We start from the raw sequence: 18,684 nt of genomic DNA, 5'->3' as shown, positions 1-18,684 counted from the left end.
TCATACGTAACATATCAAACTCACCTCTTAGAGTTTGCAGTCTTGCCATCTTCACTTTATCTTCTCCTTTATATGATGCAAAGAGAGTGTCCCACGCCTGTTTTGATGTAGTGCATGATGAGATTCTTTCAAAGATAGCTTCATCCACTGCTTGAAAGATAAAGAATAAAGCCTTTTTGTCCTTCTTACGTGTCTCCTTCAGCTCTGTGAGTTGTTGTTGAGTGAGGACTGCTTGATCATTTGGCTCAACAAAGCCATTTTCAACCACCTCCCACAAATCTTGAGCAGCATACAACACCTTCATTTGGATGCTCCATTGACTATAATTCTTCCCTGTAAACTTTGGAAGTTGGGGCTGTAACAAGTTGTTGTTTGAAGCCATATGATTCTGAGTTTCCAGCTCTGATACCACTTTGGTGGAATAAAAGAATGATATTTTTGGTGGTGGGTACGGTTATGTGGAAGTAATAATGGGTAAGAGAAGAAACTTGTTCTCTTGTGATAATCAAAAGTCAGAAAGTAGTGGGAAGAGTAGTGGGACACTATTCTAGATATGATAATGTTCCTTCCTTGATTGATACAAATGAAGAGAAAATGGTGGCTTTATATAATAGCCACTACCCACCTAACACATTAAAAATACCCACCTAACACATTAAAAACACAACTAACACCAAACATAGTTAATTCAACTAACTTCTACCACACCATTAATCACTACTACGATTTACTATTTGCGCGACGGACGTTTGCGCGACGAACATATTTTCGTCGCGCAAAAATCACTATTGCGATGAAAAAAAAATACCGTAGCGCAAACAGCAGAACACTAGCGCGACGAATAATCTTCGTCGCGCAAACAATCTATGCGCGACCAAAAATAATTTCGTCGAGCAAAGGTCGGGGAAAAAACCCCAGTTTATGTTTTTGGCGCCAGAATCTTGCGCGACGACAACAATCGTCGCGCATGACAATATTGCGCGACAATCCAAATATTTCGTCGCGTAAAGATGGACAGAAAATTGTGTAATTTTTTTTGCTGTAAAAAACTTTGCGCGATGAACATGTTCGTCGCAAAAGACGCCTTAGCGCGACAAAAATATGTACCGTCGCGTAAGAAAACGAGGGTTACTTAATTTTGGCGGCAAAATGCAGGGTGGAAAAAACTTTTTTTGCGCGACGGAATTACCTTCGTCGCGTAAAGTGTAATGCCGGTGCTTTCTTGCGCGACGAAATAAATGTTATTTGCGCGACGTAATATAAACCTTGCGTGACGAATAATGTTATTTGCGCGACGGATGTTTGTGCGACGGATAATTATATTCGTCGCGCAAAAAACCTGATGTCGGCAGGTAATTGCGCGACGGAAATGTTTTTTTGTGCGACGGAAAAGTGGGTTTTCGCGACGGCATTTTGCGCGACGGATTGTATTGTTCGTCGCGCAAAGTCCTTCTTCTTCATTTTAGCCAATTCCATTGCAGAGGTGCATTCTGCCTCTCTCTCACTCTCCCACTGCATTCTGCCTTTCTCTCACTCTCTCTGCCGTTGCTCTGCTGTGAATTCAGTACGTTCATTGGGTATGTATTTTTTGTCGTTTGTTTAAATGTATTAATGTAAATTCGTAGTAACGCTATTAATTTTGTTATCGTTAGGGATATTTGTGATTGGTGGAGAACGATTGAGAAGGTATGTTATTGTAAAAGTTTGTTTGTTATGTTTGTAATTTTTTTGTGAAGTTATATGTGTATAATGTTGTGAAATTGTGCGTGACATAGCACAATGTGTTGTGATGTACGAAGTTAATTGAAATTAACTTCGTACTTTTATTTTTATGTTTAGTAACACGTAGTTTCCCGTTCGAGATTAGTTGGATTTCGTGCATGGATGCGTAATGCATGACTGCGGTCTAATTAATTCTTGAATTGTCCCATTATTTGGACAGTTTGGTAATGCATAGTGTTGTCACATAATCTTCGGCTACAGGATTAGGTTTCGATTGTGGAGATTTCGGTGTCATCTCGGTACGTTCTTCGGGTGGTACGTAGGTATTTATACCTATGCCCACTTCAAGAACTGTGTCGAGATGCTGCCGAAATTAATCCACGTCGAAATCTAATCTCATGTAGCCGTAGGTTACGTGACAGGACTATGCATTCCCGAATGGGATATGGCCCTTACCGGAGGCATAAGGTGACATTATAACTTCGTATGAAGTTGTTGTGATTGTTGTGTCGTGATTGTGGTTTCAGGAATTATGAGCAGAAGGTGGATACAGAACCCGAATAGATGCGCAGACGAATACTTGGATGGAATCGAGGATTTTATTGAGTTTGCACGTAGACACAACCCGGGTGCAACTAGAATCCGTTGTCCTTGTAGGAGGTGTAACAACACGTTGTGGGAGACAATTGAAAATGTTGGATTTCATTTAGTAAGGAATGGAATGATTGAAACATATAGCATTTGGAACCTTCACGGCGAACAAGTAGACCATGCTTCGTCTTCAAATGCCCCGAGAGTGGACAATGTTGAACCTATTGTGGATCCTAATGATCAAGTCATGGGTATTATACAGGATGCTTTTCCATTCGCATCGACCAACATCAATCAGGAAGGGGAAGATGACGTGCCTACACCAATAGATAGTGCGGAGTTTGAACAGTATGAAAAACTGTTAAAAAATACCAACCAAGAGTTATACTCGGGGTGCGAGAGCTTTTCCGTTCTCACTGCCATTGTGGAGCTAATGCACGGAAAAATAAAGTATCGTATGTCGAACTTGTGTTTCGATTACTTTTTGGGGGTTTTCAAGAGAATGCTTCCGACGGACAATTGTTTGCCGAAAGACCATAAACATGCACAGAAGGTGTTGCACGGTCTTGGATTGGGTTATGAAAAAATCCACGCTTGCAAAAACAATTGCATGTTATTCTACAAAGAGCATGAAACGTTGGATACATGCCCTATATGCAATGAGTCGAGGTTCAAAATGACATCCCAGAATAGAACGACTAAGATACCACAAAAAGTCATGCGTTATCTGCCCCTTAAACCTAGGTTGCAGCGATTGTATATGTCAACGCATACTGCCACAGACATGAGATGGCATAAGGAAAAACGGGTAGACGATGATGTGATGCGGCATCCTGCAGATGGGGAGGCATGGAAAGAGTTCGATCGAACGTTCCCCGAGTTTGCTGCTGATCCCCAAAATGTTAGATGACGGATTCAATCCGTATGGGGTTCTAAACCAACACCACAGCACTTGGCCGATTTTCGCATTCCCATATAATTTGCCGCCTTGGAAATGCATGAAAAAAGAATACATGATGATGACTGTTTTGATAACTGAGGATCCTGGCAGGTCAATTGATGTGTACTTAAGGCCTCTGGTTGATGAGCTGAAGGATTTATGGACAAACGGTGTTCGCACGTACGATAAACCAACTGGGAGGATGTTCACTTTGCGAGCAGCAGTTATGTGGACTGTGAATGATTTTCCAGCATATGCAATGGTTTCTGGGTGGAGCACAAAGGGTTATATGGCATGTCCTGTATGCAAGGAAGATGTAACTTCTGGTTGGCACGCGGGAAAAGTTTGTTACCTTGGTCATCGGAGATGGTTGCCATGGGACCACGAGTGGCGAGAAAAAGATAAAGAGTTCGACGGGAACACAGAGCGTCGCCTCAGACCTAGAGAATGGTCCGGTGATGAGATCTTGGAACAGCTGAACCGTTTGGATTTTGCTCCATTCGGGAAAACAGTTAGTCGGACCCGACCTTCTACACATTTGAACTGGATGCACAAGTCTATGTTTTTTGAGCTCCCATATTGGTCGAAACTGAAATTGAGGCACAATCTAGATGTGATGCATGTTGAGAAAAATGTATTCGACATATTGGTGGGCACGATTCTAGATATCGAGGGGAAGACGAAGGACACGATCAAAGCTCGTCTTGATTTGGAAAGAATGGGCATACGAAGGGGTTTATGGATGAATAGGGACAGTGATAAAGCTAGAAGGGATCTTGCATTCTTTTCTATGAAACCGAATGACAAAAAGGAGTTTCTAAAGTCTGTATCGTCTGTCAAATTTCCCGATGGGTATGCTTCTAATATCGCACGTTGCGTGAATGTCGATGGGGGTAAATTTACTGGACTTAAGAGCCATGACTGCCATGTGTTCATGCAACGCCTACTTCCTGTGGGTATTCGACACTTACTGCCGGAAGATGTGGTGAAGCCAATCATGTTGTTATCCAGATTTTTTTCCCAACTGACGGCAAAAACATTGCGAAGGACAGACATGTTTCAGTTGCGCCATGACATTGTCCAAGTCCTATGCAAGTTTGAGATGATATTTCCTCCAGCTTTCTTTACAAGTATGATGCACGTGATGGTTCACTTGCCAGAAGAGGCATTGCTTGCTGGTCCTGTCAACTATCGCTGGATGTATCCAATAGAAAGGTATATAATCTTTATCATTTGTGTATGCATCATTATCGACACTTTGCTAATTTGTATCATATCGTTTTATTTTGGCAGGCTTCTCGGAGAGCTGAAAAAAAGTGTACGCAACAGGGCAAAGCCCGAAGGATCAATTATAGAGGCTTGGGTTCAATATGAGTCGCTTACTTTCTATGGAATGTATTTAAAAGATGTGGAGATGGTTTTCAATCGTCCTCACCGCAATAATGACGGAGGTATGAGAAATGAAAAACTTTCTGTTTTTGCCCAAAGCGCACGACCATTTGGAGATCCTGGACGAGGAGAGTCGTTTTCTAAAAATGACATGGAGGTAGCGCATTGGTTCGTACTGAACAATTGTGATAAGATAATGGCCTACTTAGATGAGCATGAACAGATGATGAAGCGAGAACATCCATCACATTTGGTTGCCCGGAAACACCGTGAATTATTTCCACAATGGTTTTTGGATTCTGTAAGTTATAAGTGTTTTGTAATTGACAAATATAAATTGTAGTATTTAATTTTGTCAGACTAACATGTAAATGGTTTTGTATACTATTAGGTGAATAAATTGAAATCATCGAATTCCCCCACTTACAGTGATGAGTTATATAACTTGGCGTTCGGCCCAATTCGCGCTGATTGTTCTCGGGTTGTAATGTTAACGGCGTCAAATTTTTGGGGGCCGCACGAGATGACAAGTTGTGTACGCAAAATAGCGGTGTTCATGTCCCAGGTGGAGGCGAAAGTACAGACATTGATTTCTATGGCAAACTGACAACTATCGTGCAATTGCTTTACAAAGATCGATACCAAGTCATCATGTTTAAGTGTCGATGGTTCGATACAAACCCAAATAGGGCGGGAAGTGTTAAAATCGACCATGGAGTACTGTCTGTGAACATTAACAGAACTTGGTATGATGACGACCCGTACATTTTGGCAAACATGGCGTCCCAAATTGTGTATCTAGATGACCCTAAAGCCGGGAACGGGTGGAAAGTTGTGCAGAAGATGGATCATAGGAACGTGTATGATATACCAGAACTAGACCCAAGTGACAACGACGTCGACAATGTGGCTGACCAACGTTTAGAATCTTCAATGGAAAATGATGCGGAAACACTTCGAGATACAAATGTTATACAAGAACCGCTTCAAATAGAAGGAGTGTCTTCAGTCGAAATACCGATTCAGTCAATTACAATTGACCTCGGTGATCTTCCCCGATACGATGTTGCAGTGGGCCCTAGCAACGCCGATGATGCAGTTATAGAGGAGGAGGAGGAAGAAGATTGGGAGACCGAGAGTGATGATAGCGACGATAACGAAAGTTATTATAGTTCAGATGATGAATAATGAATTTATTTGTAAATTTATTATGTTAGTGTATTAATTTTGTGTAATACAAATCTTTGAATATGTGTAGTTGTCCATATGTAGTTGTGTATTCATTCTCCATATTTCATCACAAACTTCATTGGAATTTTCTGCGGAACAGAACAAGTTAAAGCTTCAATAAAAATAACAAAAGAAATGAATATTTCAATAATCAGAAAACATTCTTAGCATAGAGAGAGAGAGAGAGAGAGAGAGAGAGATGCTTACAATTCTGATGTTTTTAGAAGTGTCATCTACAATGATCTTGAAGAAGTGGGGTATGGGAGCTGAAGATGTTGGAGTGTCATGAAGAGAAGCCATGGCTGAATTAACTCAAAAGCTTGATTGAGAGATGTGTTCAAAATCAAAAGCTTGATTGAGAAATACAAAGCCTTTCCACAAAATACAAAGCATAAAAAATGATGAATACAAAACCTTTCTAAAAAATACAAAGCATACACAATTTGAAATCAATGAGGATTTATGGCGCCAAATCCTTGCGCGACGAAGGGCTCCTTATCGTCGCGCAAACATACCATACGCGACGCATACATAAGCGTCGCGTAATGTTTGCGCAACGAATACAACTGGTCGCGCATAGTTTCCGCGACGCATATATACATGCGTCGCGTATGGCATTTTTGCGCGACGATAAGCAAACCTTCGTCGCGCAAATATATATTAGGTAACGTTATAGTATAATATATACACACATATATATTTAAAATTGGCGATCGAAGTAGTTCATTGTATTCATATGGAGTGTAGGACTGTAGCTGCAAAAAATCATCAACATCGGAGTTAAAATAACCGTTCAATCATCACTTTTTATTTAGAACCGTCGAAAAGTTTTACCCCGTTGCTTAATCTCTGAATGTTTTTTTTGTCCGATTTTTGCTGTCTATGATCTCGAAGTCTAAAAAAACAAGTTTGACGGCTAGATGACTGAAACTTGTTTCGTAGACTGCATGTGCTATAACAATCATATATTCACCAAAAACCCTAAAATTTGTTTATACATTTGTGCAAATGTAACTTAACATTTATGTGGTATCCCCTAGTGTAAAAATCTGAAATTGAAGATCAAATTCAGTCATTGTATTCATATAGGGTCAACAAATGTTGCTGTCAAAAATGATCAAAATCGGAGTTACAATAACCGTTAAATCATGACTTTTCATTTATAACCGTCGAAATATTTAGTCCCGTTCCCTGATATCTGAATGTTTGGTCTTCTTGATTTTTGGCGTATATGATCTCCAAGTATCAAACAATAAGTTTGCCGGTTGGATCATTGAAACTATTTTAGGGTTTAGGGTTTAGGGTTTAGGGTTTAAAAGGGGGTTTAGGGTCTAGGTTTTGCGCGACGAATAATTTAACCGTCGCGCAAAGTGAATAGATTGCGCGACGGAAATATGCACTATTCGTCGCACAATCTGGGCGCCAGTTTTCACACCTCCATCCCCTTTGAACACTTAGTGAAAATTTCAATGAAAATCTTGAACTCGCGCGACGAACCAACATATGCGTCGCGCAAAGTGAAAGTGAAATAGATTGCGCGACGGAATATCCTCTGTTCGTCGCGCAATCTGGGCGAAAGTTTTCACACTAAACCCTAAACCCCAAATTGTTGGCGGAACGACAGCGTTTTGCGCGACGTTTACTGTCTTCGTCGCGCAAAAGCACAAACCCTTCAGTTTCAGCAGACAGCCTTTTGCCCGACGTTTACTGTCTTCGTCGCGCAAAAGCACAAACCCTTCAGTTTCAGCAGACAGCCTTTTGCGCGACGTTTACTGTCTTCGTCGCGCAAAAGCGTAAACCCTTCAGTTTCAGCTTCCCGCTAAACCCTAAATCCCAAAATTTTAGCGGAAAGACAGCCTTTTGCGCGACGAATATAATATGTTCCGTCGCGCAAGGTTACAATTGCGCGACGTTTACTGTCTTCGTCACGCAAAAGCGCAAACCCTTCAGTTTCAGCCTCCCGCTAAACCCTAAATCCCAATATTTTGGCGGAAAGACAACCTTTTGCGCGACGAATATAATATGTTCCGTCGCGCAAGGTTACAATTGCTCGACGTTTACTGTCTTCGTCGCGCAAAAGCGCAAACCCTTCAGTTTCAGCCTCCCGCTAAACCCTAAATCCCAAAATTTTGGCGGAAAGACAGCCTTTTGCGCGACAAAGTATGTCTGTTTCGTCGCGCAAAAGTTACAGACCCTAATCCACTTTCAGAATTTGGCGTTCTGACAGACCTTGCGCGATGGATATAGCGTCGCGCAAGATTCATTAATGGCATTTTGCGCGACGAATGATGTTCTTCGTCGCGCAAAGTCGTAAAAATTTGCAGAAACGGCCCGATGCCTCCTTCTTCCCCATTTCTGGTTTTTTCCTCTGTTTGCCTCTCTCTCCGCCGTCACCTCAGCCCTCTCTCACCGCCGTCACCTCAGCCACCGCCGCTCCTGCCGTAGCCTCCCCTGCCTTCGCCGTCGAGCCTGCCGTCGCACATCGTCGGTTTTTCCCCGATTCCTCGCCGGCCGATTTCTCTCTCCTTCGGCCACCATTTCCGACGCCTGAGGTATGATTTCTCGACTATTTTTTGTGCTCTAGCTGATGGTTGGTTAGGATTTGTTGAATTTTGGCTATAGGAAATAGGAATTAAAACCCTAGGTTTTGGCCGGTTTGGGAATTTCAAATCCGGCCACTTCCGGCCATTTTTCGGGGTAGGTCCGAGAACAAAAGTGGCTCCAATTATTGTTTTCAATCTAGGGTAGGAACCTTGGCCGTTAGTTTTTAGAATTTTCCGGCGAATGTTATCGCTTTGGACACAAACGCGCTGCCGGCGCGTGTGGTGGTGCGTGGGATGCTGTGGCAGTGGGGCATTGTGTCCCAGAGCGATCCCCTGTTTGTCACGAGCGCGTAGGTTTGCTCGGATTTGAATTTGGTTACCGTTTGAGTCTTGATCGAATTTCGCCTATTGTGCGATTTCCAGGTTTGATATGTTCGGACCGTTGGATCGAACTGAAACTCACGTAGTTGTACCTTTGTGTTTCTAGGATCGTTTAGGATTCGACCGATCGTTGATCGGAGTCCCGGATACTCCGAAATTCCAAACCCTAGGTCAGGCTATGCTTTTAATTAATTAGTTTAAATTCTGAATGAAATTATATGTGCAGATGTCAAACTTGATTAGACGTGGTAGGTCGATGACGACTGCACCGAGTTCGGATCCCCCAGCTCAGTTGGCATCTGCTGCCACTGCTCCTGCTTTGTTGGACCACGTGGTGGTTGGTCCCGGGGCGCCCCAGGCGCCTGTGTCATCTGCGTCATCCGTGGCGCAGCCAGCTAGTGCTAGGCGGCGGCACCGGCCCACCGACACCATCGACACGACATCGACCGACGGTACTGGTGCCTCGGGATCACAGCCAGGTATAACTACACTTTTGTATTGTTAATTTTATATTGAAATTTGACAATGTTTTTTTATTTAACATTAATACCTTATTTCTTTGCAGCGAAGAGGAACACCCGAGGACCGTGTCGTCAGCTGAAGACGGCGAAGGTCACCCGGGTGACCAACAGTCGTATCAGCATCGGATATGACGAGCGCCATCGGGCTGCACCGACGGCGGAGTTGCATAGCTCCTTGGCCCACGACATTGGCCACGTCGTGCGGACCCATTGCCCGATGCAATGGAAGTCTTGAAGGGTCATGCCTGACGAGATCAAGGCGGAGGTTCGCGGCCAGTTGTCGGTATGTACCTTACATTTTCATTATTTTTCTTTAAAATTGTGTATATTTCTATTACTTAACGTATCTAATTAATTGATTGCAGACGAACTATAACTTGGAGGATCTCGACGAAGAGTCGTTGACGTACGTCAACAGACTCTTCGCTGAGAGGTACAGGCAGTGGAAGAGCGACTTGCACCACCATTTTCAGGCCTATGATGATCCGCAAGTCGCTCTTCATGAGGGTTGCCCGAAGGAGCTTGAGGGGCGGGAGGATAGTTGGGAGTGGCTCTGCGCTCATTTTCAAGCGCCCGAATTTGCGGTATTTTTTTAATTATATTTGTTTAATTATTACTTATTATTTATTAATGTTTATTTTATTTTTTTATTTCATTATTATTTAATTTTTTATATTTTAACTAATACGTTTCATTTTTTGTATAACAGAATAAAGCCCAAGTGAATAAGGGTAATAGGAAGAAGAAGACCCTTCTCCACCATTCCGGCTCCAGACCCTTTTCGTATAGGATGGATGCACGGCGTCGGGTAATAATCACAAAATTTTTATTTCATTTTTAATGTCATTTTTATTAATTTATTTTTTTCATACTAATATTTTTCTTCTCTTGTTCAATTTAGGAGGGGTCCAAGTTCCCAGAGATCGACGTCTTTGGTGACGTTTATGTTCGACCCGGGAATGAGTTGGCCGAGTCCCTTCATGTAAGTATTATTTAATTTTAATTCTTATGTTACGCATTCAATTTATATGCATGTTTTAATTTATATTTTATGTTATGTTCAACAGACGACGATGGTGGAGAGAAGCCAGCTTGTTCTTCAGGAGTCCGCCTCCCAGCTTCCTCCCGAGACTCCGATCGAGTCTGTGGCTCCTCCACAGGATGCTGGATTTCAGATCTTGACGGAGACGTTGGATCATACTCTCGGGAGGAGGCCGGGGACATATTGTCGAGGGATGGGGAATGCCCGGCGGAGGGAACCTCGACCTCGTTCATCGGCGCAGTCAAACAGTCAGGTCACTGCTTTGACAGCACAGGTGGCCACTCTTCAGAGCCAGATGTCGGTCATTCTGCAGTCCCTCGCATAGTCCGGCATTCCAGTCCCGCATTTTGATGCGCCGATCTCTGAGCCCGTCCATCCCGGGCATCCCCACCAGACCACTGCCCCGGTGAACGCCCCGCCCTCCGAGCCGCATACTGGCGACGACTCGGTTGATTTTGATTCATTATTTGATTAGTGTATTTATTTTATTTGTAATACATTTATTTTATTTTATTTTATAACAAAATTTTATTCTAATTTATTTTTATTGCAATTTCATTGTTTAATCAATAAAAAGAAACCAATTTTATTTAAAATAAAAAATAAAAAAAATAAAAAAAAATTGTAATATTATTTTTGCGCGACAGAAAATATTTCGTCTCGCAAACCAACATGTAACAAAAAAAAAATCAAATTTTTTTTATCACTTTTAATTCATGCGCGACGAACACATACGTCTCTCAAACACGTTTTGCGCGACGAAATGTTTCGTCGCGCAAAATATTTGGCCGACAACATAATTTTTCGTCGCGCAATTATATGTGCGACGAAAACTTTCTCATCGCGCGAATTGTTCTGCGACGAACATATACGTCTCCCTAACATATTTTGCGCGACGAATAATATTTCGTCGCGCAATTCCCGTCGTCTCGCAAATATACGTGCGCCGCATACTTGATCGTCGCGCAAATACTTTTGCGACGAACGGTTGTTTCGTTTCCACACCGTTGGTGCAACGATGGTTTACCCGTCGCACACTTTTGCGCGACGAAGGGTTGTACCTCGTCGAGCAAAGGCTTTCTTCACGATCTTCGCGCGACGGAATATGCGCGACGACGTTTTTGTCGCGCTGAAATTGGGGCGACTAAATGCGACTTTGCGCGACGTTTTTTTCTTCGTCGCGCAAAGTGTAAAATGTAGTAGTGAATTTAACACACAACTACTAACAAACTGCCAAATATTTCAAAGTTACCAGCCGACTATTAATGAAGTCTAGATTACTTTAACATACAATAGCTTAAATTGGCATCTAACCAACAATTCTTTGCTAGAACCAATGAAGAGCATCTTGTTGCTTAGTTTCAATGATTTGCCATACCGGTTGAAGCAATGCTTTCTATATTGTTGCCTTTTCCCAGAAGATCATGTGATCGTAAATCATAGGCTCATTAGATTGTGGATTGCTGAAGGATTTGTTGAGCATGTCAAAGGGGTCACCCCAGAAGAAGTTGCAAAGAGCTATATTATGGGACTCGTTTTCCGTAACATGCTACAGGAAATGTATCGAGATTACCACCCAGCATGTAAGATGCATGATCTTTTGCGGGAGATTGCTCTGTCTATAGCAAAAAAAGAAAAGTTTTGCGTTGTACATGATGGGAGTGAAACAGTAGAAGAAATTGGGGCACTTCGTTTGTCAATTCAAACAACTAATGGAGAAATTGGATCATGCACAGGTATATCACGGCTTCGTTCGTTTCTCGTCTTTGCCACTGGCTTATCCTCATTCTCTTTCTCAAATAAATCACCTTTTGACCTTAAATTGTTGAAGGTTCTAGATTTGGAGGATGTCCCACTTGATAATCTGCCAGACAATCTAACGTTCAACTCCAATTAAGGAGCTTCCAGAATCCATTGTACAGCTCCGCAACCTTCAGACCTTGAACACCATAGAGACAAATATAGAGGCACTTCCAAGAGGGATTTCTAAGTTTCTTAACTTACGCCATTTAATTGTGGGCAGGTCCATTTCTGGAAAGGCAATTGGGGTAAGAATACCATCAAGTATTAGTAAGATGAAGAAATTGCAATCTTTGGCATATATTGAATCAGAAGGAAACATTATTAGACTTATTGGAAGTATGACGCAGCTTACGTTACTTGGCATTACAAATGTGAAAGAAAGAGACGAGGAGGACCTATGTGCCTCAATTCAAGAGATGAAGGTCCTTTCCCACTTGTTTTTATTTGTAGCTGATGGAGAGGAATTTCTTCGAGTTGAGGAATTTCTTCGAGGATAGACTTTATTTGAGCGGCAAACTGGAAAAGGTAAAACATTGGTTTTGCTCACTCCACTGTCTCACAGATTTGTTTCTCGGTGATTCTAGACTTGAAGAAAATTTACTACCTCATATTGAAGCATTGCGCTCTCTACGTTTGCTTTGCCTTGATAATTCGTCTATTAGGAAAGAGTCGTGTTTCAGTAGAGGCTTTGTAAATCTTAGATATTTAGAGGTTCTAAATTTCTCATTCTTAAATAAGATAACTATAGAAAAAGGGGTGATGTCAAATCTCGAGTTCTTAGACATTAGTAAGTGCTTGAGATTAGAGACATTGCCACAGGGTATTGAGCACCTTACTAAACTACAAGGATACGTATTTGAGAGTGTTTCAAAGCAATTTACAGAATCCATACGAGAAGGAGGTGTGGATAAGGATGCTAACTGTCGACGAGACATGTAAGAAGCACATGTAAGTATCTTTTATGCTTCCATTGACTTTCATAAACTTGTGTTCAAGAAATTGTTCTCATTCACACCTCTGTTAATGGCTGGCTGTAAAGCCATATAAATCATCCCAAGTCAGAACCTTCGTGTGCTACTAACTGGTTTTCAAATATTGATGGAACCTTCGGGTCAAAAGTATTTCTCAGATGATTTGTGAGAGCAGGAACCTTTGATATTTATATCCATTAATTCAATACAGTTCTTCCCAGCATATAATCATATTAAAAGTACTGTGTATTTAGCCTATATGTTTTACACACTGAACATAAAAGTACACATCGTCCAAATCTTAGAGACAAATCATCGACATACAGTTGCCAACTGCTGAAGTCAAAGATGTAAACTACACCCAAAAAATTTAAAATTTAAGTCGCAATTTATTAACAGAATCTTGGATATACTATTATACTACTATTCGATTTAAAATAGGCGGAAAAGAAGCCGAGATCAATCTTCACGCTTCACACAAGAACAGGCTCTTCCTGGGACAAACTAGGTAAAAACTTCAATTCTTGGACTTCTTGTTTCTGCAAAATATACAAAAAGGACAAAAGCAATAAGGTAATTATCAAACAGAACTTCAATGCATATGCATATAAATGTATTGTGTGTCTCATGAATTTCAATTGGAAGGATTTATATGGTTTGATATGCATTAACAGAGGGTGAGAATGAGAACAATATTTTCTTGTTTTAAGTACAGTTCAAATGATTAAATTTATGAAATTAATTCGATGCAAGGATAGAAGACATACTTATATTTCGGACGCAAGTGTTGCACCTTTGGATGATCCGCACCTCCTTCTTGTATGGACTCTATAAGTTGCTCTGAGACATTCTCAAATCCGTATCCTTCTAGTTTAGTAAGGTATTCAAAACCCTGAGGCAATGCCACTAAACTAGAGCATCTTTTAATGCTCAAGAACTCAAGATTTGGCATCGCCCCTTTTTCTATAGTTACCTTATTCAACAATGAGAAACCAAACAACTCCAAATATCTAAGCTTTACGAAACCTCTTCTGAAACACATCTCTGTCCCTACATAGGAATCGTTAAGGCAAAGCCATCTCAGAGACGGCAATGCTTCGATGTGAGGCAATAAATCTTCTTCAAGTTTAGACCAACGCAGGCCCAGAAATGTGAGCGACTTGAGTGAACAAAACCAATGCGGTACCTTTTCCAGTTTCCCTGACAAAAAAAGTCTGTCAAGCAGGGGAGGTGGAGAAGATAACGCGTCAACTTGAAGAAATTCCTCTTCATTCGCTGCCCGTAAATCCAAGAGGCAAAGGACCTTCATTTCTTGGAGTGAGGCACATAGGTCCTTCTCGTCTTTTGCTTTGACATTTGTAATGCCAAGGGTCGTCAGCTGGGTCATCTTTCCAATAAGTCTAAGAATATTTCCTTCTGATTCAATAAATGACAAAGCTTGTAATTTCAACATGTTAATATTTGATGGTGCTTTCATCCCAATGAGGTTTCTGAAGATCTTATAATCACGTGTGGAACGATTCATAAGTAGATGACGCAAGTTAAGCAATTTTGAAATGCCCCTTGGAAGTGCCTCTATATTTGTCTCCCTGATGTCCAAGCTTTGAAGGTTGCGGAGCTGCCCAATGGATTCTGGAAGCTCCTTGATCCGAGTTCTTCTCAAACTTAAATATCTTAAACTGAATAAATACATTACGTAATCTGGCAAAATGTCAACTGGGACGGCCTCCATATCTAGAACCCTCAAGAATTTAAATTCGAAAGGCGATGTCTTTGAAAAAGAGAACGAGAATATGCCCGTGGGAAAGATAAGAAAAGAACGAAGGCGTGACATACCTGTGCGTTGTTCAATTTCTCCATTAGTAGTTTGCATTGACAAGCGAATGGCTCCAATTTCTTCAGTTATTATTTCGCTCCCATCATATGCAGCACAAAACTTTTCTTCTGCTGCAATGGACAAAGCAAGCTCTCGCATAAGATCATGCATCTTACATGCTGGTTCCGTGTCGTAATGCCTCTCTTGTATCATGCTTCGAAAAATGAGCTCCATAAGATAGCTCTCTGCAACTTGTTCTGTTGTGAACCCTTTCACATGTTCAACAAATCCTTCAGCAATCCACAATCTAATGAGCTTGTTATTCACGATCAAATAATCTTCTGGGAAAAGGCAACAATAAAGAAAACATTGCTTCAACCGATATGGCAAATCATTGAAACTAAGCAACAAGATGCTCTTCATAGGTTCCAGCAAAGAATTGTTCGCCAGATACCAATTTAAGCTGTTGCAGACTTGGCTCCACTCTGAAAATGTCTTCTTAGAAGACATAAGACCACTTAAGGCCACGATCGCCAAAGGAAGGCCTTCACACTTTTCCACGATTTCCCGAGCTAAAGGCTGAAGTTCGGGTGAACAGGATTTGTTATGATAACTTGAGAATGCTTTCATGCAAAAGAGCTCCCATGCATCAATGGTTTCCAATCGTTGAATCCGATGCACATGGCTTTCAACTCCGAAAACAGAGGATGCTATGTCTTCTCTTCGAGTTGTAAGCATGACACGACTTCCAAGTTGTTTATCTGGAAATGATAACCTTATTTCTTCCCAAAGTTTGATATCCCACACGTCATCCAACACAACCAGATACCTTTTAGCCTCCAAGTATTTCACCAAAATCTCTAGCAATTCTCTATAACTCATGGAATTCAAGTCTGCCTTAACCTCTTCCTTCCTTGCTTGGTAAAATTCTTTGATCAATCTTCTAAACAAGTCTTCAATCACATAAGACTGTGAAACGGTAATCCATGCATAACACTCGAAATGGCTCTTCACAATGTCGTCAGTGAAGGTCCTTGCAACTAGAGTTGTCTTCCCTGATCCTCCCATCCCGACCACGGACACAACAGTTTGGTGCTTCCCTTCATCCATCAGCCATCCCATTAACATTTGCTTCTTGCCTTCAATCCCGACAAGTTCATCTTCCTTATGGAAAAGAGAAGCCTCCGCTTTGTTCTGCATCCATTTGTGAACATCCTCAGAAGTACTTTTTCCTTCTAAAGAAAAAACAAGAACATATCTCTGATTTCTCTCTGGAAAGGCTTTGATCGTTCTGGTGATTCTCTCTAACTTGTTCGCTATTCTTCCCTTATACCAAAGCTTCTTTGGAAAGTGAATGGTTTTGTTGATCCATCTCACAAATCGGCCTCCGCTTTCCTGCTCGTACACGTGATACATGAACTCATCAATGATGTCTTCAACATCATAGGCCAAGTCTCGAACGCTTGCGACCCACGCTTTCTCTACTTGTGTGTGCGCTTTCTTGCCGTCGACATCCTCCAAGAAGGACTTCATGAAGACCAGCTCCTGCTTAATCTCATCAACTTGATCACCAACACCAGCTATGGAGGCTGCTTCGTTCTCAAGAATGGCTACAACTTTGCCGATCAAGAGGTCTGTTGTGGCTGTCGCCATAATGGCCTTCTTTCGTATCAGCCTAAACAAAAAAAACATACAATTTAGTGAAAGGATCAGGAGGGCTGAAACTGGTTTTGGGTGGAGATCAAATTATATGGAAGAGCAGGTGAACAACAATAAGGATTTCATTGTTGGGGTGGGTGGGGCTCTGACGCAACACAATGCAACACAACGTATATAATCAATTATCAATTATAAATCGCCGTTAAGCATGACCAACAACTATATAATAACCAGACTGGTCTTATTGCAACTATTGACTAATTGGAGAGGGAGAGAGAGAGAGAGAGAGACCATTTCCATTGCACATTTTCCTATCAAATAAAAAAAAATATTATGTAGATATGGACTTAGCCAAGTTGGTTAGATCAAATGTGCTCTTCATTTTGCATCTGAGTTTAAATCTCTCCCCGTAGTTTAGAATAGATTAAAGTATAATATTGTTGGTGTAACTTGTGGACCATTGACTTACTTTCCTTACACACCAAAGATTTCCATTATAATTATATTTGATTTACTTTAATTCCTGATTTCCTACTGTAAATAGAAATAGAAATTTATTATTTACTTGCCCATTAAAGTTCCGTTGTATTATAAATATGACCTCCTCTAAGGACAAGAATACACAGAAAATTACTACAAACAAGTATTCTCATATTAGGTTTCATATTTTAGCATGGTATCAGAGCGGCGATCTTTGGAATTGTTGACTCTAGTTTCAAACCCCGTCTCCGCTATGGGGGTTGATGATTTTTTCCAACCCTCATGGAGGTAGCACCACCGACTCATTCTCTCCTTCTCAACCAATCATAGCCGAGTTGAGTGCCCAGGTGGCTCAGCTCCTACAGATGCATACTTTGACCTAGAACTACATTGTGAATCAGGATCCTATTTTGATGACCCCGAACCCGATCCTGAATCTGGATCCTTTTTGGAAGAACCCGAGCCCGACTCCTACTCCAATGATGACCCTGACCCCGAATTTGTCTTTGATTCGGACCAAAATCCCGACTTCAACTCTGACACTGGCCCCGACTCAGGCTCAGATCCTAATCTGGATTCCTACTAAACCTGTATCTTATGCATCTTCCGCTGCACAAATTATGACTTCTCAACTAACAACCCCGACACATGGACGAGATTGCGTATATTGTCGTGATTTGAGACACACTCGTGAGACTTGTTTTAAATTGCATGGCTACCCCGTATGGTGGGCTACTCTCAAAGATTGAACACAACGCGATACGACCAGTAACGGTACTGGTTTTGGATTCCATACTTCGGATAAGATTGATTCTAGGAACTGGATAATTGATTCCAGTGCAACTGATCATATGACGTTTGATCCTAATAATTTTCTGAATACTACACAACCTTGACGAACTTGTATTGCTAATGCCAATGGAGTTACTTATCATGTGATATGGGCTGGCACTGTTGCACTCTCATCCTCCCTCTCACTATCTAATACTTTACTTGTTTCATCCTTATCCAATAAATTGATGTCTGTTAGTCAGCTTACTGAACAATTGAATTGTTGTGTACTCATTTACTTGAGTTTTTGTTTGCTTCGGGATATTCACACTAAGGAGATTCTTGGTCGTGATACTAAGATAGGGGGCTATATTATGTAGATGACTTCAGTCCTGGCATGGCTAACAGTGTGACGCATCCCTCTGGTAGCAAACAAAAGCAAATCTGGTTGTGGCACTGTCGATTGGGACATCCGTCTATTAGTTATATGAAGCATCTTATACCAGATTTATTCTCAGGTTTCAAGGACTCTGACTTCACATGTGACACTTGTATTTTGGCTAAGAGTCACTGTGTGCCCTATCCGTTGAGTATGAACAAGTGTACTACTCTGTTTACATTACTTCACTCTGATGTCCGAGGACCTTCACCTATCACTACTTCTTCTGGCATTTGGTGGTTTGTCACATTCGTAGATAATTGTACACGGATGACATGGCCTTATTTGCTGAAGAATAAAAACGAAGTGTTTTCCTGTTTTCAGTTCTTCCATAAACAGATGAAAACTCAGTTCAATGCTCAAATACATATTCTTCGCTCAGACAA

At 41.4% G+C, this 18,684-nt stretch overlaps 1 protein-coding gene across 2 annotated transcripts; it reads right to left on the bottom strand.

The window, feature by feature from the left end:
- LOC18772787 (disease resistance protein RPM1) lies at positions 13,296-16,650 on the bottom strand. Of its 2 annotated transcripts, none has more exons than XM_020565390.1 (2): positions 13,901-16,650; positions 13,296-13,672 (listed from the first exon to the last, which is right to left on the bottom strand). In XM_020565390.1, exons 1-2 carry the CDS (start codon positions 16,639-16,641, stop codon positions 13,651-13,653), a joined length of 2,763 nt encoding a protein of 920 aa, XP_020420979.1. In that variant the 5' UTR covers positions 16,642-16,650; the 3' UTR covers positions 13,296-13,650. The 2 variants fall into 2 exon arrangements, with proteins under 2 accessions (XP_020420979.1, XP_020420980.1); XM_020565391.1 differs by lacking the exon at positions 13,296-13,672 and having other exon boundaries at positions 14,768-14,812; positions 14,970-16,650.

This window comes from Prunus persica, chromosome G6 (assembly GCF_000346465.2).
Source record: "Prunus persica cultivar Lovell chromosome G6, Prunus_persica_NCBIv2, whole genome shotgun sequence".
Classification (NCBI taxonomy): Eukaryota; Viridiplantae; Streptophyta; class Magnoliopsida; order Rosales; family Rosaceae; genus Prunus; species Prunus persica.
This window is presented reverse-complemented; position numbering and strand designations above follow the sequence as displayed.

What these genes read in the sequence shown, in the direction of transcription:
- LOC18772787 (XM_020565390.1), bottom strand. Translation starts at nt 16,641, where the DNA reads ATGTTTTTTTTGTTTAGGCTGATACGAAAGAAGGCCATTATGGCGACA. An exon ending in CACTTGCGTCCGAAATATAA is followed by an intron (nt 13,673 to 13,900) that starts GTATGTCTTCTA and finishes TATATTTTGCAG; the next exon opens with AAACAAGAAGTCCAAGAATT.